This window comes from Uloborus diversus, chromosome 2, assembly GCF_026930045.1.
Source record: "Uloborus diversus isolate 005 chromosome 2, Udiv.v.3.1, whole genome shotgun sequence".
NCBI lineage: Eukaryota > Metazoa > Arthropoda > Arachnida > Araneae > Uloboridae > Uloborus > Uloborus diversus.
Window position 1 is genome coordinate 97,026,429 of NC_072732.1, and position 24,463 is coordinate 97,050,891.

At 35.1% G+C, this 24,463-nt stretch overlaps 1 protein-coding gene across 1 annotated transcript; it reads left to right on the top strand.

Moving 5' to 3' along the window:
* The first annotated feature begins 1,956 nt into the window (after positions 1–1,956).
* Positions 1,957–24,164, top strand: LOC129217187 (uncharacterized). Its single transcript, XM_054851450.1, has 4 exons — positions 1,957–2,075; positions 18,198–18,430; positions 21,495–21,919; positions 22,662–24,164. The coding sequence occupies exons 1-4, from the start codon at positions 2,052–2,054 to the stop codon at positions 23,513–23,515; spliced, it is 1,536 nt and encodes a 511-aa protein (XP_054707425.1). The 5' UTR covers positions 1,957–2,051; the 3' UTR covers positions 23,516–24,164.
* Positions 24,165–24,463: the final 299 nt, after the last annotated feature.

Genomic DNA, 24,463 nt, shown 5'->3' on the forward strand with positions numbered 1-24,463 from the left:
ACGGTTCCGTCGGCCAAAGAAAAACTCGTTTCTTTTTTTTTGCTCAAGTTGTGGCAGAATTTCTTACATTTGACGAAATACTGTCCACGGATTGTGAGGGGTCATGACCCCCATGACTTTCCTCCTGTATCGCCCCTGAATACACGTATGGTCGGTCACCATATGCATGCCGTGCTTGTTTCTTCTTTCCCTCAAAAGATACATTATTTTCCGGTAGTAATATCTAATATGTGTATTAAAACAACTAATTAGTATATTTTTCAGTGAATAAATGATCACGTACAAATCAAGAACGCAATTGTTTTATTACTTCGGAAGAACAAATTTACTAAGTGCTATTATTAGGTGGTGTTGATTTTAAATAAGAATGAAATTCTCAATACAATAGTGGCCGCCGCTTAAATGAATCACGTTTGCTCCAAACAGTTTTGATTCCACAAAGCGGCTGTTGCAATGAAGCGGCTAATTCAATAAAACTGGATTTTGTTCTGTTTTTGACGATTTGATTCACGAAAGCGATTCATTCAGTTAACCACTGATTCAATTAACCGGTGTCCACTGTATTGCTTTCAGGGCCCTCATTTAAAACCGTTTAAGGGGGCGAAGATTATACGCGCAAAGTGTGTTGCATTAAAAAAAAAAAAAAAACATACGCTTCTGTATATAAATACATTACACTTCCGTGTCGTGGGCAGGTAAATGCAGTATGAGTGCGGTAAAACACCTCTGAAAACCTGAAACCTCTCAAAACATTTACAAGAACGTGGTGCAGAATTTAGCTGAGTGGTGCTTGACTTCTGGGTAACTGTCTACGACGAAAAATTCAAGCATAGCTAATATACTGTTGATCAAAAAGCGGGTACGCCTACTTCTGGACCACCCTGTACTTAAAGAAATAACGACGTTTAGTTGCACAACATTGCAGATTACTGCATACACGTGTGTCGGGTGACAAAGAGCTCCTTTTTCAAAGCAAAATAAATGTGCTTATGGATGAAAATGGATCCGATGTATTTGCATCGGAAAAGGGTTTCTTGTAACTTCGAAAGACGTATATGCAGAAATCTGCAATTTTGTACAGTTAAACGTTGTTATTTTCTATTTTATTTTTCAAGCACTATAAGGTATTTATTCTACTTTACTCTGTACTTTATCATTTTATACTTTATGTTTATTAACTTTTGATTTCATAACATTTTAAAACCCTTTTTTCAGGAAGATAAATAAGACAATACCTTTGTGCTGAAAAGTAAAGTTAGAAATAGCAACGTCAAAAAACAAAAATTGCAGATTGCTGCAGATACGTGTTTCTGCGCTACAAGGAGCGCGTCCTTTTGTCGGATGTCTTTTTATCCATAAGCTCATTTTTTTTGCATTGAAAAAAGCGTTCCTTGTAATGCCGAAACACGTGTCTGCAGTAATCTGCAATTTGTGCTTTGTGACATTGTTATTTTTTACTTTACCTTATACAGGTATTTTGCATAGAATGATATATTTTAGCCAAAATGACCAATTATATCAGCAGCACTTGTTTGATGAACGTTTCAATAAGGCATATTCAATTTTTTGATACATATTCCACACGAAACGAATCAAGCTCTTGTAATTTCCTACACCCTTTTGTTTTCCCATCTCCTCTAAGTGTTTCGTCTCACGTAATAAGAATAAATCGGTTCTCTCGCAGGAACGAGACACCATCTAATAACCAGGAAACGAAGAATTTTCGAACTCTAATACCGTGGAATATCGTTTCCGATGACTAGAAACGCATTTGGCATCAATAAAAAATTACAGACGAACACAAAACCGAAACATCCTGTTACCGCCTTGAACCGGCCGCTATTTGTGCCCGTTTTGCTTGCTGATTTCCATGGTCATGGTCCGGTGATCACGGAGTCCAACTGGTTGCAGCGCTCTTTTCGGGTTTCAAGGGGGTAGCACAAACGGGAATATCTCGTCTGGGATCAGTCAGTTTCCTCGGAGTGACCGCGATAGTTGTTCCGAAGTTCTAAGTTCTGAGCAAGATTTTTTCGATTCAAATTTTCGTCATTATGCGCAGGAGCTCCATGTTTCTGGTGAGTTTCAGGTATTGTTTTTTTTGCTATGTGAGTGATAGTTTAGTTTTGTTCAATGTTTCTCTTAAGCTATCTGAGTGATTGTTTAGTTTTGTTTAATGTTTTTCTTAAGCTATCTGAGTGATTGTTTAGTATGTTCAATGTTGCTTTTAGCTACCTGAGTGAGTGTTCAGTATTGTTTAATGTTTTTCGTAAGCTATCTAAATAATTGCTTAGTACTGTTCAAAGTTTTTTTAGCTATCTGAATTGATTGTTTAGTATCGTTCAATGTTTTTTTAAAGCTATCTGCAGGGGCGTGCATAGAAATTTCGGGGCCCATCACAAATGACTTTTCCGCCCCCCCCCGCCATATTGTTTACCCATATATTTCACACATAGTTTTAAAAATATTAGGCCCCCTTCAGTCTCCGGGGCGGACCAAAAGGTGTCTCTCTCCCCCATCCTGTGCACGCCATTGGCTATGTGAGTAATTGTTCAGTATTGTTCAATGTTTTTTTTTTAAGCTTTCTGAGTGATTGTTTAATATTGTTCAATGTTTTTTTAGCTACCTGAGAGATTGTTTAGTATAGTTCTTTTCTTTTTTTTTTTTTTTTAAATCTGACTGAGTGATTGCTTAGTATTGTTCAATGTTTCTTTTAGATATCTGAGCGATTGTTTAGTATTGTTAAATGGTTTTTAAGCTATCAGAGTGATTGTTTAATATCGTTGAATGTTTTTTAACCAATCTGAGTGATTGTTTACTATTATACAATGTTTTTTTTAGCTATCTGAGTCTGAGTGATTGCTTAGCAATGTTCAGACAAGTTTAGTCTGTCTCGGGTGTCAACAAATATGAACAAAAAGACACGGACACATTGTTAAAAAATGCACGTACTATTTCTCTACAAGTGAGATTTAAATTTTAATGGAACTTATAAAAAAGACGAAGTAAAATTATTTTAATAAAACATTGGTAAATGCGAAAATTTTTTTTGTAAAAATTATCAAATTTAAAATTACAAAATTTATATTTTTAAATATTAAAATACTTCCGTTTAAGTTTTTCGTTTTCTTTTCTTTTTTTGCATACCCTTTTCTTTTGCGGGATCAATTTAAATTACAAATATAAGTGTAAAATATATGGCTAGAATAAAAATAATTCCTATAATAAATAATAAATTAAACTTTAACAAGTTTCAAAAATCCATTACGGACTACATACCGTAAACGCGGGTTACTTTGGCCCACATTTTGTAACTTTTCTCATCTTATTCTCACACAAGAATTTTATAGCTATTCATATTTCCAAGCTGTGGACACCTGTTTTACACAGCTAGAGTTCTCTTAATTTAATTTTTAAACACTGATCACTTTGTTTCAAAGTATTACTATTCCTTTTAATTGTTTTAAATTTGGGCCAATGTTACCCTTACGTTTATGTTACTTTGTCCCAAAGTAGTTCTTCCGATTTAAAACCATTGTAGAACTAACTTGAGATAAAGAAAGACGTGTGTTCACAGGAAGAACTGTTTATTTGAAAGAAAAATACATTTTTTTTGTTTTGTTGACAAGTTTGAGTCATACATTTTTGTTTGAACGAAAGTTAAATTTTTTAAAAAATGTGTGTGCCTACCTAGTTATTATCTCAGACATTACCACCTGGGAAACAGTCAACGTTTCACCAGTTTTGGAAGTTGAATAATTTTGGTAAGGTAACACCATTCTTAAAACAAAGGATCCTTTTCGTCACTTCCAAAACTTTTTGTTGCGTTCCATGCTCTGAACATTAGCTCCTTCCTCTCAAGCATGAACAGTTATCCCTGGAAACACGAGTTCATTCCATTCGACAATAACAAAATTTAGTAAACTTTCCAACAAATTTAACATTTAATAAAATTTGTAAAACTTAGATGCAAGTTTGCAACTTCCAGCAATTTTTAGTTCCTCTTCATCTTCCATAATAAATGCAATATGTAACTGAGCCCTGAGGATTTGAGTCTATAATCGCTCTCTTAATCCGTTGCTGAAAATTCCTAGGTTTTTCTAGTGTTTTTCCAGTTAGGAGTTTTACTTTTTGCTTTTCTTCTCTTTTCAAAATCTCTCTGACGGGTTTTCTTCAAGTTTTTATGCTAGGCCGAAGTAGGTCGCAAGTTTTAGGCTAGGAGATATGCGGTTATTGTAAAATTATTTAATAAAAACCTTAACAGAAATGAGAAGTACAACTATGTTACTACAAAAAATATCGAATAGTATTCATAAATACGTACCTAACAAACTCTTAGCTGTTACAGAACTGCTTTTATACATGTAAAAGTCTGAGAAGTTATAAAGACACATGTTAGCACGAGGAACAAAAACCAGCAGTGTTGCTCCTTGTGGAGAACTATCAAACTACTTGGTATACATTACTGAGTCCTTGAAGCTGCTCTCTAACGGATTCTGTCAAAATAAGTTTCAAAATTGCTTCCTGAAGGTTTACAGAGAACGTTGTAGCTTTTTTTTTTTTTAATTTGGTCCAAAGAAGGACCCTAGCCAAAGTAGCCAGCATTTTCGGTACATTCAGATTGCAAAAAAAAAAAAAAGGCCCCTTTTTCCATTGACATTGTGTATTAAAAAACATAGTTTTAAATATAAAACAAGAGTTCACAAAGTGTGGTGCCGCGGCACCCTGGGATGCCGCAGGGAGAGGAGATGGTTTCACTAAGTGTTTATAGTACCAAAACATACATTTACGTACGTAACACATAAACTGCAGTGCCGTGAGAGAATTCTAATTCTTCAAAGGGTGCCGTGGTTCAGAAAGCCCTGCTATAACAGTCAAGTAATATTGTTGCCGTACTTAATAAAGTGCAGATTGCGAAAGGTTGAGATGTCTCCTAAAGTCTTGATGTAAAGATCTGCCAATTCTGGAGCCTGATGGCTGTGGAGGATTTCAATTGGTGGTGCTTCAAGTATGAGGAGGAAGCGAATAATGGCCTGGCAAAAAAAAAAAAAAAAGAACATGATATGGGGTTAATTGTAAATGGGGATAGTGCTTGCTTGCATGTAGGTTCTTTTAAAATCGATTTCCCTTTCTGTGATAAATGCAATACAAATTAGTTAGCTATTTTATGTTTTGCATTCTGAGAGAATTTCTATGTGTTAAAAGATGTTTAAAAAGTGTTTTTCTTTTCGGTATAGTAGTTGCTTGAAGGCATAACATTGCTTTTAAGCCGTCGGAGAGGAATTTTTATGTATATTTTTTATCGCATGAATATAAATATTGAAATTGCTTTTCAGTTTCCTAGTTTGTAAACGAAAAAAACGGTCAACAATGAATGCTACCGACTGGAGTTTAGGGTTAATCCCACTGGAGTTAGGGTTACAATTTCAACTATCAAAATATCACCAAACAGGCAATTACTTCATTCAAATGTAGAAGGAATTTTCACCCGTTATACATTCACGGGCGATTTTCTAGTTAGTAATAATGCGATACATACCATTCATTCATATTAAGTCTCTGGCTAGATTTCAAAAAAAGTAAGCATTAACAAATTCATTTTCGCAAAAGATTTTCAGCTGTTTCCTCCAAAAACACGTTTTGAATCTTAGAAGGGTCATTTACCTCCTCAGTTGAACGGAAGCTGCAAAACTCGCTCGTGAGACGAAAAAAAGTAATTTTCTCAGCTTAACTATCTGACTATTACTGAAGGTTTCTCATTAAAATAGCATCAGAAATAGGTATTTCCTGGTCAAGACCTTCATTACATCAGGTTTCCAACCATCAGATTGCATTGTTGTGTTTTCGTGGCATTGAAATAAACAAGCAATTTCTAAAATTTAATCTTATCTAACCTCTTAGTGTGGTACATGTTCCCGTCTGGCATTTTTTTCTTTTTTCATACTGAATTAAAAAATGTTCAACAGTTTGCTTTTAATGCTCACATGAAGATTTTTTTTTCATGAATTTTCGGAAATAGTTTTCCTGTTATCAAGGCATACGTTGCATAAAACAAGCCATACGCTGTTCAAATTTAAATATGTGTGTTACACAGCACACATCGAAATGGTTATAATTTTTAATTAAATATTTTTATTTGAATTGGAAATCTTCTGATATCTGTTATTCACAATTGATGTCATTCGTATATTTATTTTACTTCATAATCTCAAATGCATTAACATCAATTTGAACTAAACTATTCACCAAAAACGATTAGTTCAGATCCAATTCCTCTGCACCCCATTAGAAAGAATGTTTTCAAAGTTGGAAAACGTTGATAACATATTCATTGATAAAAATCTTTTTGAGGTACATTACTGAGTATTTTCATTAAATAAATAAATAAATAATTTAATTAAATATTACTGCATTTTAAGTTTGAGAAATACAAATCACAGTTTGAAAAAACGTTTTAGCAGTTATCGATGCAATTGGCCACGGCGTCGCTCACTTATTTTTCTTCATGCGAAGATTGATGCACCATGTCAATGCACTGGTCAAATGGTGTGAAATCACTTTTCTGATTTACCGCATATTTACATATTTTATACCACCGAGCATTTCAGCATTTTCCCATACTTTTCTTGTCGGTATTATGATTCTAGTTGAAACTGAAATATAAGTAAACGAAAAATATATGTTATACTTTTTTTGCTGTTGATGAAGTAAAAAACTAGTTGATTGTCTAATAATGTTGTTAAAATACTGTTCATTTGTCATAGAATAACTTTTCATCTTCGAAAGTGCACCATATTTTGGCAGTAAACTATAATATAAAACGATCCGGTAGAGCCTCCGTAGATCTCTGAAGGACGTGGTTTCGATCCCCCCCTCGCCCCCTCCCGGTGCTCTGGGTGTTCTTTCTGGGGTCTTAAAGACAGATCTATTTTATTTATCCGGATCAGAAGATGAGCAACCCCCTGGTCCAGCTCCCCCCCCCAAAGGTATTGATTCATTTGGAGGACATTGTGACCACGACATATACAACTTGTGCCAGTCACCATTAACAAACTTCGGGAAATTTGGCAGGCTGGCCATCGAACCCGGGACGCTTTACCAATCAGCTCACCATTGCGTCTCTGAAGAATCTCGGGTTCCTGCACTTGTTTTGGTAGAAATTTAGCGCTGACTAAAAATATAGATATATGTATTTACGCGTTTTCACCAAATCATTTCTAATCTGGAATTTTATTTTGAATGCGATTCTATATGTTCAACATCAATTCTTTCCCTTACCTTAAGCTTAGTTCGTTTACGTATTTTTTTATAGTAGGTTTTTATACTCTATTTTCTAATTTGGCTTTAATTTTTAGTGATTTATTTGGTCATTCGATCCTTACTCATTTATGAATATTTAATGAATATTTTCACGAAATTGTAGTTGATTTCCAGATGGTTAAATTAGTTGCAATAGATAAAACCTTAATGTCTTCAGAATTTATTCATAAAAAAAAACCTTGTAAAAATGTAGTGACACTTTTTAACTTAGAAATAAATATATAAATAAATAAATGAATAGAATCGGAATAAAAAAGTGAAAAATGGTCTGGCTTTTTAATTCTGTTTCTATGAAACTCATGGAATGTTAACATTGTCTAAATTTCTCCACTTCCTGACATTCTTTTGAGCAGACAAGTTCGAAAAATAAATAAACAAGTGAAATAAAATAAATAAAAAATATCAAATCAAATGACGACCAATTGTCGTTTGCACAGTTTAGTTTCTCAACATCCGCTGACTCGGGTGTTCAGAAGCAGGTCATTTCATTGTCGAACATTTGGACATGGTCCGAAAAGCACGGAAAAAGCTGTAGGAACGCAGGAGAAAAAGAGACGCCAATTCAAAGCAAATTTCATATGTACGATAAAGAGAGAGAGAAAAAAATGCTATGGAAAATAATACAAACACGATGCAGTAGCTAGAAAGGTTTTTGCACTTAAACTTCGCTTCTTTTCTGTGAGATATACTTGATCTGTTTAAGTTCTTAATAACGCTTGACAAAATGAAATTAATATAACCCATATTTAACATTACATCTACGAATATATAATAAAGGCAAAAACAAAATAACGATTTAAATTAATTCGAGTTACGTTCTGTTATGTGTTTTTTTTTTGTGTTTTTTTTTGGAATGTATAACAACTTGATAATTTGAAATGCATAAATTCACGAAGAATGAGGGGGAGGCCGAAATTTGTTCATCAGTTTTGAATTTAAAGACAGATGAGTCCCAACGTAGAATGTATGATGCGAAAGGAGCCTATTTTGTTTTTTAGCGATTAAATTTTTTTATTGCACCGAAATTGCTGTCAACTGATTTTTCTGAATCATAATTTTAAAGAAACGAATATCTTACACTCTTTTCTCGAAAACGCCAATGAGTTAGGAATTGAGGCGGGTACGAAGAGGGCTCTATCAATCAGCGGCGTAGCAAAAGGGAGTGGATTGCCCCCTCCCCTCATGAAGCTACAAAATTATATTTCTGAACACACATGCAAGGGCCTAAAATTACGTTTTCAGTCTTTATTTTGGAAACATTTCATGTGACAACCCCCCTTCCCATGAAACATTTTTCTGCTATGAGTATCAAGCTAGAGAGCGGTATAGGCTTTATATTACTTAGCGAACATATTAATTGAAAACCAAAACAATTGCTCTTTTCCGGCTTTGCTTTCGGAAGGCTTTACTTGAGCTAACGCAGACGAAACTATATCAGCGTGACGAGTTTAAATTCATGAAAATTGAGCTTGAGAAAAATAGTTTCCTGTCTCTGGTAATAAATTATGGTCTACATGTTTCGCATATAGAAATACCGTTTTTCTTTTTCTCATTCTGGCTGTTTTTTCGGTTGGATATTCTTTGTACTTGTGTTTTTCCCATCGTTTTAGAGCATCTTGCAGGAAAGCTGCTTTCGTAAAGAACTATCTGAAAAGTTACACCGTGCTTGTTTATTGAACGGGAGCTGGAAAAAACCCTCATTCAATTTTTTTATGAGGACTGGTCAACGTCTCACAACCAGCGTCGGATTTAGACTTAACGGGGCCCTAAGCTAATTGATGTATGGGGCCCCTTTTGTAGTTTCTCTTGGTGGTGTAAGAGGCATTTTATTAATCCCCCCTTTACTATATTTGTTTCTTTTCTCTGATACATTCAGCAATACTTTTAGTTTTTTAATCGTGTTTTAATGTGTTTTCTCTGATGTTCTCTTTTTATGTTGACCTTAAGAGGGAGAATGGTATCAAGAGACCCAAGACTTCTTTTAAGTAGAAGTTAGAATATCCCCAATTATAGGGGGCTCGGGAGTTTCTCCCCCGGAGAAAATTTTGAAAAATAGATATAAAATTCTACATTTTGAAACCTTATATGATGTAGTTGGAACTTCAAAAATATCAAGACAGAAATAAGCAAACAAAAACTAAAAGTTATATACTCTATCGCAAATTAAGATAATACACAGTAAAAATTGTTTTTTGATTCGACAAATCAATGAAAGCAGTTGACAGAAAGAAAAAGCGCTGGAAGAGAAAAGACAATGCATTGTTATTTGCTCACATTGGCTTTCGGTACAATTAGTTTTTTATCACCCCTACAACACACCGACAAATACAACAATGAATTAAATATAAAATGATCAATAGTAAAAAATGTTTTAAAAGAAATGGTGTACAGCTTTAGAAAATAGGTAACAAGAGAGTAACATACTACCCATTTGAAAAATTCATAATTTATGCACATGATAAGAAATAAAATTGGAGCCTACTTTGCTTAGGATTTTCAAAGACTTATCTAATTATTTTCAAGGACTCTAGAACAGTTAAAATTATTTAACACATTTCATTTGAGGCAGTGAGAAGCAAAGGGATGTAAGTGGCAAAATTTGGAAGAAGTGGTTAAAAATTTGGAGATAACCAGTACACATGGTAGGTGAACCTCTCCTCTGTCTTCGGGCAAGAGATGGTACTAGCCCTGGTAGTTGCTGCTGTACATGTACAGGATGATTTTAAAAAAAAATTCAATGAAAGCCTACCTAGGATGTTATCTTTAAACGCGTTTTACTCAAAACTTGAAAATGTTCACTTACATCCCTTTGCTTCTCACTGTTTCATTTGTACTTTCCAATCTCTGATATTTGAGCACTTGATTGTAAAATGAAATTTATTTTTTCAAGTACTTTCCTTTTGTTTTTGGAACGAATCATGCTAATTTCTGAGATTTGGGGGCCTAACAAAGCGTGGGCCCTAAGCTATAGCTTGCTTTGCTTGTACGTAAATCCAGACCTGGTCACAACCACTATCTCATTTCCTCGTTTCTCAAAGCAGCAGCAATTGCGCGAATTCTGGACCAGCTTTTAAGCATTTGGTTCACAACCACAGGGTTCCTAAGGGTGCACAAGGTTCAGATGTCCTATTCTGCTATTGCAGCATACAAAAAGGTGAAGTAGCTCACTTTCTAACCCCTATAAAATAGTCTAAACGGTGTTTTCTGGTTTTCTCTTGTACCAGGCGCAAGTGCTGGGAGTCACCCTCAGAAGTTCTCTCCAAAAATATCTTTCCCTCATGATTCTCAAAGAAAGAAAAATAACGAAATTAACTTTGACTGGTATAGTATAGCTTATTTAGAGTCATCAGCCATCAAATGTTTCAAAATGCAGAACAGACAAAATAGCTTGGAACTCGATCGAGTCAAATACCGTGGAGTTATAAGATGATTATTGTCTTGGTTTTATAAATATTTACGAATCTGAAACTCTTTTCTTCCCTACCTAGTTGAATTTTTAATAGGGTATAATTTTTTTGCCAAACCTTTATGCACTGTCTTTTTCTTCTTTTCCACTGGGTCATTAATTTGATTATTGTTTCATAATCAAGTTCGTACTCAAAATTCAAGTTTGCAACTCAAACTCTAGAGGTTTTATAAATATCTACAAATCTGAAACTCTTTTTTCCCCACGTAGTTAAACTTCTAACAGGGTGTAATTTTTCTTCCAAAACGTTTTGTGCTGTCATTTTCTTCTTCTTTTTTTGAGTATTAGTCATTGAGGTCGCCTCTACTCCGTCTTGCATCAGAGAAGGCTCCGGAGCACGGTTTTGTTTGCCTTACGGGTTCGAAAGGCTTGTTCCAAACATTTGCACCACGAGGCTGGGAGAGGTGACCACTGCGTCCTTTCATAACCGTTCGCGGTCACAGTTGTTAAATCACCTGCCGTGTAATGGTGAATAACACATTGTTTGAGAAGGAGGTTTAAATGGTATTTCACGATCATACGAAGCGGAAATTAAAAAAACATCAAGCCAGAACGTAAACAATCAGAGAACGAAATGATAGAGTTTAATTGTTTGTCTGCTGTTGTTGACTCTTCTGCACGTAATACATTTAAAGCGATGTATATTAACTGTTGGAGCGCATCGATAATTAATGAGGCGAGTTAATGTAATCGATTAATTTTCGATTCAATGATCAGTGGCAGCCTTTCCCTCTATGCGAGTCTAACTTGGTGTTCATAACGTTTTTAGAAATTTCTTACCATAATTTTTAGGAAAAATTCCCGTTGTATTTATGTGTTTTAATTAATGTTTTCTTCCAGTCTCTCGAGGCTCTGGCAACCCTACCTTCCATGGATAGTGCATTTCTTTTGCACATCATGGACAAGACAACAACAACAACAACAACAATTGTTTGAGCATTAAACCAGATAATACAACATAAAAATAAGAATATAATACAGCATTAGTCTTTAGTCTAATCTTCTTGCAACCCTCGGATTGCACGAGTGAAAATAAGATGCAATAAAAAAAACTATAATGCTCCTCCACTCGTTGAGTAGTGTTTATTTCCTAAAATTTTTAAAGAATGACAATGGAACAACAGGCAACACATAAAAAGGTTAAATTCAGATAACGTATCAAAAATTAGTTTGAATTTTGAGATCTTGAATTCTCATATTATGTTTTTCGCAATTACGAGTTGAGATACAACCCGACTCGTTGGGTTTCTCGTTTCTATTAATGGCTTTTATCGCAACCATAATTTGAGTTCAAGACTTCGAAATTCAAATCAATGCCAAGGGATGGGTGCTGGATGTTATGTGCTGGATGCTGTGGGCTGGATACTGGATGCTGTGGGCTGGATACTGGATGTTGTGTGCTGGATACAGTTTTCGTGTAAAAAGGATTGTGTTAATTCGAGAAGTTCGTTCATAAATAGTTCGATTCCGGGGCACATGAGAGCCTGCATGCACTACAAACATAGAAAAACAAAAATCAAAGGACGCGGACGTCATTCAACGGTCAAGTGAAAACAATAAGCAATTCGTGATTGCTCAAAAAGGCTTTACACATCAAATATATCTCTAAGATTAATAAAATTTACAGCCTGTTAAGTAAGGTTTAAAAATAATTTTTTGCAAACATTTTGGATAAAAAGTACACCACTTATCTTTAATGGTACCTTTGTATAAGGTACCAATAACACATTGAACTGTTTTAAATACAGGGTGTCGGAAAAGTCCGTGGCACATTTTAAAAATTCATTGAAAAGCAACAAATTGTCGTCTGAATATGCGGTTTGAGCCAAAATGGAAAAGGGGGGGGGGGGATGTGCCTCACGAGACGCTCGGCAGAAGTGATAACTTTCATGGGATTAAATTATTATCATTACTTAATGCTATGAAAGTAGCAGTTGGCTTATGATAACTATAATAAGCAACAAAATTTTTGCATTATATGTTATCTAAAAATCTTGCTAAGACTGCATCAAGTACAGTTCCGTGACTTGTAGTGGCTTCTTCTGGCTTATTAATCATTTGTAATGGTAATTTGGATTGCTCTAAATGAAAAATAATTTTATTCTTGGATTACCATTCAGACTACTTTTAAACATAAGTTTTGATGTCGGCGCAAAAACAATAGATTAAATGACGCGTCGTTTCTAAATATTTCGTTTATCAGAAAAAATACACAAACTTACGAAACATTTTAAATTTTACTCTGTGATGAACAAATTAAATGTTTATTTATTATTTTTGTTTTCTCGACCGTCCCCTACCCTCGCGTTGCGGAGTCTGCGGGGATGTACCGTATTACCCCGCATTAGCCGACATATCGGAAAAAAGCGAGGTTGACCAGCGTGCCGGATAATTCAAGGTTTATTTTGAAACCACACAAAAAGTAGATTTTCCCATCTGTTTCAACCGCAAAGCAAACTTTACAAGGAAAAAATAATAATAAATTCCCAAGGTAATCTCTTTTTCAAAAAAGAACCAATAAATTTCAGGTCGTCGAGATGAAAAAAATTCGTGGTAGTTTGATGATGCGTTATCTTACTATAGTTAATAAATATTTGTACAAAATTAAACTGTTTATCAATACTAATAAACTGATCTGCTCTGCCTGGCTAAGCACAAAAATGGAATCTGCAGCTGAGCTCAAAATGAGAAATCTGAAATCACTTTTTAAATTTTTATGCCTCCATGTATTTTATTTAGATGCCACTTTTTCAAGAATTTTATTTTAATATTTCCCATTCACAAATATTCATAAAACAATATATTTAGGTAGTATAGGGGAAAGTGGGGCTGAAAGGGACAGGGGCTGAAAGGGACATTATATATTTCTTAAAACCTGATGTAAATAGAAGTTTTCATTTACTGCTAACAGAGGGAGCCAGATGTTTATAGTTGGTAGACCAAGTCAATTTGTCAACATAACAATTATTTTTATCTGCAAATACTGAAGTTAATTTTCCTCATCAAAAAGTAAGTTATACTTCTATTTATATTTTGTTTCAGAACTAAAGTGTATTTAGTTATAGAAATAATCTTTGTGTGTTAATTAAAAGTACATTAAATACCTAAAAATCTCTGATAAGCGATTTTCACAGGACAGAAAGTTAGGCTTAGCAGCCATGTGGTGTATGTAATGTATGAATTTGGGGCTGAAAGGGACACTATCATCGGGGCTGAAAGGGACATGTCCCTTTCAGCCCCAGAAAAAATTTGCTTATGTTTAAAATTTTCTTTTTTTTTTAATTATTTCAATAATTAATATATTGCATTAAAATTTTAATAATAAATTATGAAAAAATGCTTTGTTAATGTATAATTTAAATAACTTTAAACTGCAGGTATATTTTATTAATTTAATAAAATCAAACTAAGACATACAAATTTTACAACTTTTTTTTTCAGTTGCAAATATGGTACGTAACTACAAAAGGAAGACAGATAGAGTCAGAAAGACTGGATCTGAGATGGAAGCAGCTGTAAATGAAGTTCTAGTTCATGGACAATCAGTTAGATCAGTTTCTAAACAATATGGGATTGCTAAATCATATTTAGCACGAAAAATCAAAATGTATAAAGAGATGGGAGAAGTTAAAGAATTTACTCACAAGCCAAACATTGGCAATAGAAGAGTGTTTACTTCTGAACAAGAAACTGAATTAGCTTCTTATTTAGTTAAAGCTGCAAAAATTAGTCATGGATTAACTGCTGTGCAAACCAGGACACTTGCTTATGAATATGCTTTGCTTATAGAATCGCCGCTGATTCCGGATGTTTGGAAAAGCACAAAGCAAGCTGGCTATGACTGGCTGAAGGGATTTATGAAACGAAGTGGGAATCTCTCTCTCCGTACTCCTGAGCCAACTAGTCTGTCCCGAGCAACAAGTTTCGATGCTTTAAATGTCAGAATATTCTATGAGAAACTTGAAGAAGTAATGAATCGCTACAAATTTACAGCAGACAGGATTTATAATGCTGACGAAACCGGGATTACAACTGTACATAAACCACCCAAAATTATTGCAAAACGTGGTCAAAAGCAGGTTTCACAAATAACATCAGGCGAAAGGGGTCAACTCGTTACTATGTTATGTATTGTAAATGCCATAGGAAATACTTTGCCACCTGTATTTATTTTTCCAAGATCCAATTACAAGGAATTTATGCTTCATGGTGCACCTCCACAGAGCCTTGGATTGGCGTATAAGACTGGATGGATGACATGTGATAACTTTCTTGCAGCTAGCTCTTAAACACCTTGCCAAATATTCTTTCTGTACCCTAGATAATCCAATATTGTTACTAATAGACAATAGTGAAACACATATAAGTGTCGAAATCATAAAGTTTTCCAAGGAAAATGGCATAGTAATTTTGACATTTACTCCTCATTGTAGCCACAGAATGCAGCCACTCGATGTTTCTGTCTTTGGCCCATTTAAAGGTAGATACAATGCTGCTGCCTATAACTGGATGATAACAAACCCTGGCAAAACCATAACCATTTATAATGTGGCCGAACTTGCAGGCATTGCATTTTCTTTGGCCTTCACAAGATCGAACATTCAATCCGGTTTTCATAAAAGTGGCATTTATCCTTTTAATAAAGAAATCTTTACTGAGGAGGATTTTTTGAGTGCCTACGTTACAGACAGACCGAACCCAATAATAGCCCCAGAAACTTCTCCCAGCCAAAATCTTGTATCGCAACCTGGTACATCAAAAGGAGTCGAGAAACCATTATTGGATTTAGCAGTGCTAGTCCCGTCTTCTAATGATACAAAGCATCTCTCTATAGAAGTGATCCGACCTTAACCTAAGGCTGCACCAAGAAAGGCATGTAGAGGTCGAAAAAAGGGTTCGTCCCGAATTTTGACAGACACACCTGAAAAAAAAAGAGTGGAACAAGAACGTTTAGCAAAAGTTGCTAGTAAAGGCAAAAGTAAATGTGCTTCTTACAATATTCAGAAAGACCATCCGAAACGAATAAAACGGAAGCTTCTCACAATCTCATCTAGTGACAGTGATGATGACGACAGCTTTCAAGCATTGGATTCAACAAGTGATTATGATGAATTTATTGTGAACAAAACAAATATCCAGACAAATGACTTTGTATTAGTGAAATTTTTAGGAAAATCCTGTGTGCATCATTATGTAGGAAAGGTTGTTGATAATCCCGACACAGACGAACTGAAAGTAACTTTCCTTAGGAAAAGTCATACATGTTGGAAATTCGGTTTTCCTGACAATGAAGACACTAGCATCGTAGATATGAGTGATGTTGTTTCAAAGTTGCCGCCGCCTTTGAAATTGGGTGGCACAGCAAGGATGAATGCACAATTTCAATTTCCAATCGATATTAGTTCATTTAGTGTTAAATAATTTTCATATTTGTTCATTAGAAATTAGAAATTTGTTCATTAAATAATTTTCATATTTGTTCTTTTATATGACATTGAATATGCTGTTGTTTGGGAAAGTATTTTCACACAAATAAAATTGTGCTGCAACATTAAGTACTGTTATTTGTTGTGTCCCTTTCATCCCCATCATATGTCCCTTTTAACCCCGATGATGGGGCAGAAAGGGACAGCGGATTACAATACCGCAATTCATTGTACTGAACAAATTATTGGCGTTACATCTTTGTTACTATATTCTTATAATAGACAATGAAATGCTTTATAAACTGTTTTAGAAACAATAATTTCAATTGTGAAAGTTTTATAGAAAATAAAAGAAAACCTGAATTTGTCCCCTCCAGCCCCAGCTTCCCCTATGTTACAAAGAATCACCTAGTGACAATAATTTTGATAAACAGTTTAGATACAAATTATACTCATGTGCTTAGCACACCAGCGTAGAACTTATATTATTTTTTAAAAAAAGTTGAATATATATTTGTTATAGTATTAAATTGTTATGATTTTTTTTAACCTACTTTTTTCCGGCATGTCGGAAAGGACCAGGAAAGGGTTGTTGAAAATCTGGTGACCCTCATATTTTGCGGGATGCCGGCAAATGCGGGGGGTAATGCGGTAGTTTGTTCTAGTCATGTACACCTTTTCACAGTTCAAAACTCTAAATGAAGCGAGATATTTTTGGTATAACTAATCGCAAAAATGTTTTTGTTTTGAAAATAAATTTAAAGATTTAATAATGTTTTAAAATGTTAATTGTAAATAAATGTTATCACCATAAACAAACTACAAGGTTAAGCTTAAATCTGAAACGATAAAATTGGTGTATTATTACGACCAGACTAGGATCTATATTTTGACCCCCCCCCCCTGCAAAACTCACCAGGGACCCTAGCCGCACACTTTATTGGATCCCCCCCCCCAAATAACTAACTTTTTAACGAGTGATTGTTTTAAAGTCAGTTTAGATTTTATTCTGTGAGACACAAATGAAATGTTTATTTATTATTTTTTGTTTTCTCGGTCGTCCCCAGCCCCCACGTTGCGGAGTCTGCGGGGATGAAGCTCGTTTAAAATATGTTCACCTTATCACAGTTCAAAACCCTAAATGAAGCGAGATATTTTTAGTATAAGTAATCGCAAAAATGTTTTTGTTTTGAAAATAAATTTAAAGATTAAATGCTGTTTTGAATATATATATTGATTACAATGTTATTGGTATTATATAGCATTGTTAAACTTACCTTTCGTTAGGAGATTGCGTTATGTTGCGATGATTATCCATCTTCTGTTAGTTTCATTACTTTTTCTACTATCACTTACCGCTTAAAACTGACCAAAAGAGTAAAGAAACGGAATTTCCCCGAGATTGCGCGCTTCTGTCGTATGCGGGAACGAAAGGAATGCCAGACGAGAGTTGCGTCGTTACACGTTTTGTCACAAATCGGTTTACCCTCCCATAAGAAGTTGTCACTGACGGAAGCGAAAGTCAAACGGAAGCGGAATACTTCATTTTGTTGTAGGTATCAGGGCCAGATTAAGCCATGGGCACATGGGGTACGGGCCGAGGCGCCATCATTTGAGGGGGGGGGGGGCACCAAAGTGTAGGTAAAGTTTTAATTAGAGTAATTTCATATCACACTATATAGCAAGATGTAAATAATAAAACTGGGAAAAAAATTCCCCCCCCCCTAAAGGTTTAATATCTTTCGCAATGTGTGAGCTGTGAACAATTTACTGCTTGTACATCCTCGCTGATCCGACCTCTTACAAAATGAAGTGTTCTGCTTCCGCTTCCAGTTGATCCGCCAACTCTTTGTGGCACAGCTTTAGTATCGACTACAAAGTTGGCAACCGTGAGGTGTTCACTAGCTTCCATTTGTTGAAAAGTTGACTTCTTGCCTGTATTTTAACCATCGTGTAACTTCTGAAAATCCTATTTCTCTCTTTCACAGTGCTTGCTCCTGGGAGCGATAATGCTCTCAATGGAGTCTGCTCGAGCGTCTCCAGTGGACGCAAGGGTCCGCGCCCAGCTCGAGGCAAAGGTGATATCTTCCATGTCTCTCAAAGATCTGGAGAGACTTGTTGAGAACGATGAGCGAGTGAGGAACGCCCCCAAGAAATCAAAAATCATCCTCATGCCCAAGGGCAGTGATGATCCTGAGGCTGATGCTATTGTTATTCAGAGGTAAAGCAATTTCGTAATTTCCACTGTTTCTATTAGACACTAAAATTTATTGTTAATCATTTATATAGCTTTTTGCACGTCAGCTGTTCTATGGGGCAAGGGCGGATACAGAAGACCATTTTTGGGGGGGGGGAGGTCATTATGAAGAATGAAAACTCCCTCACCCCCTCTATAAACGAACCTACGATTTTGGATGCGAAAAATTTCTGAAACTGCTTGGGGGTCAATAAAAAGCACCACATCCGCCAAGAATCAGGTACCTAACTGGGGATATAAACGATGCAAATTAATTTCATAAGCAATGAAGCGAAGTAGTGTTTCAAGTATTTACTTTCAAAAAAAAAAAAAAAAAATGAGGAATTGAAAAGATACTGTAATCGTTTACATTTCAGGCCCAAAGTGTTTGAAGACTATGTGGACGAATACTGTTCGCGATGATTGGGGGGGGGGGGACGTCGACTATGGGCCCTCCCCTTGTATCTACCACTGCTATGGGGTTACAGTGATTTTGATTAACTTTGAACTATGTGGATTCACCTAGTGTCTGATTACTGAATAATCCAACTAGGCCGTGGCCTACGGACTCCCACTTTTTAGGGCTCTCAGGTGTCTAAAGCTGCTTCCGCCAATGGCTAAAATTGTAAGGTTTGACTGCACATGAACACAGGGGCCCCGAAAAGCGTTTAGCCTAGTGTCCCCTGACATTTTAATCGGATTTTGTGTTCATTTTCATGTTTTTTAGTACATTTGACTTTAAAAAAATCCCAATGCTGCAGTGTGCTGATGGAAAAGCCATAATATCATGTTCATACATTTTATTTTCAAAATAAGCTGCCATCACTGCGCAAGGCTCATTGTACGATTCAATTATTCTGAAGTCATTCTTTTGGAACTACTCAATAATTCCCAATTTAAATATCATTCTACGCTGTAATGTTCTGTGCAATATAATAAAGTAGAATTCTTGTGATATCATGAAAAGTTACATCCAGAGCTAAATGATTCTACGTTCCCGGTTACCAACTTCTATTTTTGGCATCAGCTGAACTTCTCCCTTGTTTGACTTGGGTTGTAAATTATTTCAACAATACCTTTTTCCCTACTAGAAAATTTCTAGACATGAAATATTCATCTGATTTACATAAAATGAAAGCTATAAGTTACTCTTACATAGATACAATCAAATGCACTAAGCAAAAACAGCAGCTCACAAAACTACAACACCCTCCATAAGGGGCAAAAACTTCCTAAACAGAGCAAGAAAACTATTATTGTCAGCACCCAAGTCGTCGTATGATTACGTGGTATGTGGAAGATCTGTTGAGTACTCCTTTGATTATTCTCGACAAAATTAAATCCCAAGTGCATTTTGGATCGAAAAGAACCCAAGTGCCTTCATCTGGTGAAAAACTGGGTATCAAAGTCCTCTGTACCGGTTGAAATCCGAATCTTAATCGCGGCACATGAAAGACTGAATGACATATCGGGGGATCACACAAACGTAGTAACATAATAAAATCCAGAATAGCCAATAAGCTACTAGATTTGGTGAAGAATTTGGAGATATTTTTTGATACTAAAAATGAGACTTCATATTCAGTGTTAGCTGGTAATGCTAGATATTGGCTGTAATTGACTAAGTTTCCAAAAAACCCTGTGTAAAGCTTTTAAAAATGTTTCCTATTTACGTATTCTATGTCAAAGATGTATCTCATAAAGTTTGTTTAATGAAATCCGTTTCTGAGTTCAGGATTTATACAAATATTCCTACAGGTGCTTATCATACCTTTTTTTTGTACTGATCAAAAAATACCCTAAAAGTAACAGTATTATAGAGTTGCGTCAAACGTTCTTTCAATAAAGGTTTTTCAAGGAAAATCCCCCTTTTAGTTCGGGATTTATATATTCTCCAAAAAATATTTCCGAAAATGCTGGTGAAAAGTTTTTTCATTGAACTGTTCAAAAAATGACTTTGAAGAGACTAAACATGTATAAAAAAAAAGTTTTTGTACACATTCAGCACCAACTTGTCTTTCTAGCAAAGCGTTTTCAAGGCGGTAGTGGTCCCTTAATGCATCAAATTTCCTCGAAGATAACTTTTCTTGAACTGTTCAAAATTGAATAAAAAATAGTTCAAACTAAAAGGTGAAATATGGAAATAAACTGTCCAAGCGGAGCTCCAAAATAAAAATATCTAGTTTTCTCGAATCTGATAATTTTCTCAATTAGGGTCAACAGACAAAACAGACGGGAAGCAAGAGGATGTTTAAATGATTTTCTGCTGAACCATTCACGATTTTCGAATTCTCTCCAAGGCACTAGGCTGATACATTCGCAGTTAGTGTGAAACTTGGGTTGCTTAAAAATCATGAAACATCCAGCAGTATCAACAGCTATACAGCTATATTGTGTACGTGAAGAAAGGCGGTCACAGATTTCGTTGCCGTCACAGTTGGTATGAAATTAGCATGGGTAATAAATTTGTAAGTAAAACCCAAAATAGCATGATACTGTCCGACCACGGATTGCATGGAAAGGCAAACATCCAGTTTAGATGCAAAAATGGACGTATTTATTAGTTATTAGGAATATCAGTGTTTGCAGATGTATGCTAGCTTTTAATTTAAGCAGAGTCTCCTTCAAATGAGCGGAACACGAGCATCAAAAATTTTTACTTTTCTCCCTCATTCAGATAGACTCGTCTTACTTGGACGTTTGTAAATTCCACACAATCCGCGGTTGGGCAGTACATATTTCGCCCACTAGTTAAAAAGTCAAGTTAAGCAGCACATCGCACTTGATCTGTACACCTTGCAGTGCTCATGTGAACTTTCAATCCAATGAACTTAATTTTTGTTATGATGAAACTAATTCTTAGTTAACGCGCTGCTTACAGTTGCTCAAAGCGTTGATTTCAAGAAGTCGAGTTATAATTTCTCAAACAAGACATTATCCATGAATTGTTAACAAAAATGTATTGTTTTGCTACAGTTGATTCAATGTTAATATGTTAAGCAAAGAAAAGCACTCTATAAGTTTATCTGAAATGTATTTGTGCATCTAGGAAGCCAAAGAAGTACTTAAAACCAGCTGAACCGGAACTTAGAATAGAAAGCAGTGCTGAATTCGAAGATCGCAGCTTCAGAAGACCATTGATCCAATCAAGGTATGGATTTGATGGAGAGTCTGAAAGCACCAGAAGATCTTCATTTGAACCTGAGTTTTACTTGGGAGGCTTTGAATCATCAGCAACTCAGTTTGAGCCATCCTGGTTTCAAATTCCTGACCTTGAATCAGCTGGATCCGAACCCGTCCAGAAATTCTATGAATCTCTGGTAGCTAGCGTAATGAGTCCTCATGGAAGTGAAACTTTTGCAAGGGATCCATTAGCCATTTTGGAGGCCGTGGCCAGTGAAGATGTTCCCGCTTACAGACCTCGATTTGATTATGACTCCTATTCGAAAGATCCAACTGAAGTAAAGATGAGAGGTATAATTGCAATTTCTTTATTCATTTTTGTAAACAAAAAGTTAATGATTCATAATCGAATTATATTCTTCAGAAAAAGAAGTAAACATTTCACTGCTATTAAAGAAAAATCGTATCAGAATCGAAAAACTTGTTTTTCTTAATTTTAGCAGATTTTTCTCCAAGCAAGGGAATGAATGTTTTGAATTTTGGGAAAGAACCTATAATTTTAAGATTAGGGAATAAATATAAAAAAAAGTAATAAGTATTGCTAAACTCTGCTCAGAATGTTACTTACATTGGATAATCGAAACAAAATTTAAACTTTGTAGTTTGAACTGTGTTTCTTTTTACTAAAATCACACATTTTTAAAACTATGTTTTTGGTAAGCTGTTTTAGAGGGTCTCATTGGTATTAAAGTAATAAAATTGAATTTTGTTCTTAAAATAAGTTTCATAAAATAGCGCATATGAAGCAGTGAGAAGTAAAGGGATGTAAGTGAGCATTTTCAAGTTTTGAGTAAGACGCGTTTAAAGTCTTTTGGTAGTCCTAGGTAGGCTTTCATTGAAATTTTTTTTTCTAAATCATGCTGTATAGTAGCACCTACCGGTGCTTACTATCCTTTTCCTCAAAACAGAGGACAGGTTAACTTACCATTTGTACTGGTTATCTTCAAATTTTAATTTTAGCACTTACATCTTTTTGCTTCTCACTGCCTTATATGTGCAATGAAATCTAATGATGATAATTACATTCTTTTAGGTAAAACTTACTGGAAAGATGCCCCTGAGCGTAGAGAAGAGAAAATTGATGAGAACGGATGCCGAACTGTGGTGAAGAAAATCATGGATCCTGAGGATGAGAAAAAGTCTCATAACGGAAAGCCTAAAGGTGTGATGATAACCAAAGAATGTGAATATCCTAACATCGAAGGACCAGATGCAAAGATTCCCGAAATACGGCCAGTTTTCCGACCAGATACGTCTCGCGTAGATTCATCAGCAAGTTTTGAAAAATATGACACCGAACCAGAAACATACAAGAGCAGCCGCCCAGTTGAGCTCGAGTTTAGGAAACCAGAAGCTAAAGATCCTTTAGCACCTGATTACATAGACCGAATGCTAGAATCACATTTCAAGAGCTTCCCAAGTTTCAGCAATCCTTTGACATCTTTCAGAGGCTATCAAGAAAGATTCAATCTCCGCAAGCCTGAAGCTTTCAAGGACATCAAGCCTAAAGTTGGTATCCAGTCTTATGAATACAGTCACCCTGAATCTGGTTTCGATGAAGATGAACCCAGAGCTCCCGTCGAAGACACTAAACGAGATTCACCAAAGGTGATCGAGCACCATTACCATTACGATTACCCAGAAAGTGTTCCCAGAAAAGCTGATCCAGAAAACTACGCCATAAAAGAAAAAGATGTGAAGAAGGACACTAAGTCTTCAGAGGGTAAGGAACCTAAGATGATGAAGAAGAGTTTCGCCTATTACCGTAAGGATAACCCGAAGGAGGATCCTAATGACCATCAATATGCTGAAGAGTATGCTCAGGGGAACTTCCGAAGCTTCTCCTCTGATTACGACAGTGAAAGGGATGGCCCGAAGAAATCTTAAATCAAATTTTGCTATTCCTGTTCTTTCTGAGTGACTTTGGTAGCTAAACTTTTCTTTGATATGATTTTAAATTGTATCGCATTTTGACAGAAACTTGCGCACGTTTTCTGAAGTAAGAGCTGAACTTTCTAATTTGCTGCAATGTTCTTTTTGATGAAATTATTCTTGAATATTGACAGAAATCGTGTGCGTTGCTACAACAGCATCCTATACGACTTGAATTGAACTGAAGGATTTTTACCAGACCTAAACTAAATTTTAAATGTTTCGATTAAAAAAAATATTACATTTTAACTGCTTCTGAAGTTTTTATAAGTACATGTTCAAAATGCCACATGAAATGTAATAAATCACTCAACTAAATGTATCTTTATTTTTTTGTTTTTGTTTTAGTAATTAAATTTTTGTAAAAAAAATAATATATCACTTTGTAAAAAGTGGATTTTCTTCCCCTATTTTAAATAATAGAAAATGCTTTAAAAATATGGCATAAAATGATATAGTTACGTCAATATCAGTTTGCTTCTTACATGATGTGTTATGATATGTATTTCTGTCTTATGCTTATACAATGTGACCAATCATTACACACACATTATTATTTATATTGACACTTTTTCACTTTTTATATGTTGTGTATGTTATCAAATCATTTGACAAATAAATTTTTTTTCTATAAACATTTTTTACTCAAGGAAATATATTCATTCTTTGTACGGGTAAAACCGTTTTTCAACATTGATGAAAGTTTAACTACACTACAAAAAAAGTTTTCTTGACAAATGTTTTAAACAGCAAGATAATGTAAACAATTATAAAAAATATCTGCTTCTCAGACTGGTTAGAGATCAATTGGAGTTTTTTTTAAAATTTATAATACCCTCCATTTGCAATAGTTATTCAAGTAACCAAACGCATAGTCTAACATTCAAACGTTGACTCATTGAA

Bases quoted from the DNA above. Each gene is read 5' to 3' on its own strand.
- LOC129217187 (XM_054851450.1), top strand. From the start codon at position 2,052: ATGCGCAGGAGCTCCATGTTTCTG. The intron at 2,076-18,197 runs GTGAGTTTCAGG...TCTCTTTCACAG, and splicing joins GCAGGAGCTCCATGTTTCTG to TGCTTGCTCCTGGGAGCGAT. The intron at 21,920-22,661 runs GTATAATTGCAA...ACATTCTTTTAG, and splicing joins AACTGAAGTAAAGATGAGAG to GTAAAACTTACTGGAAAGAT.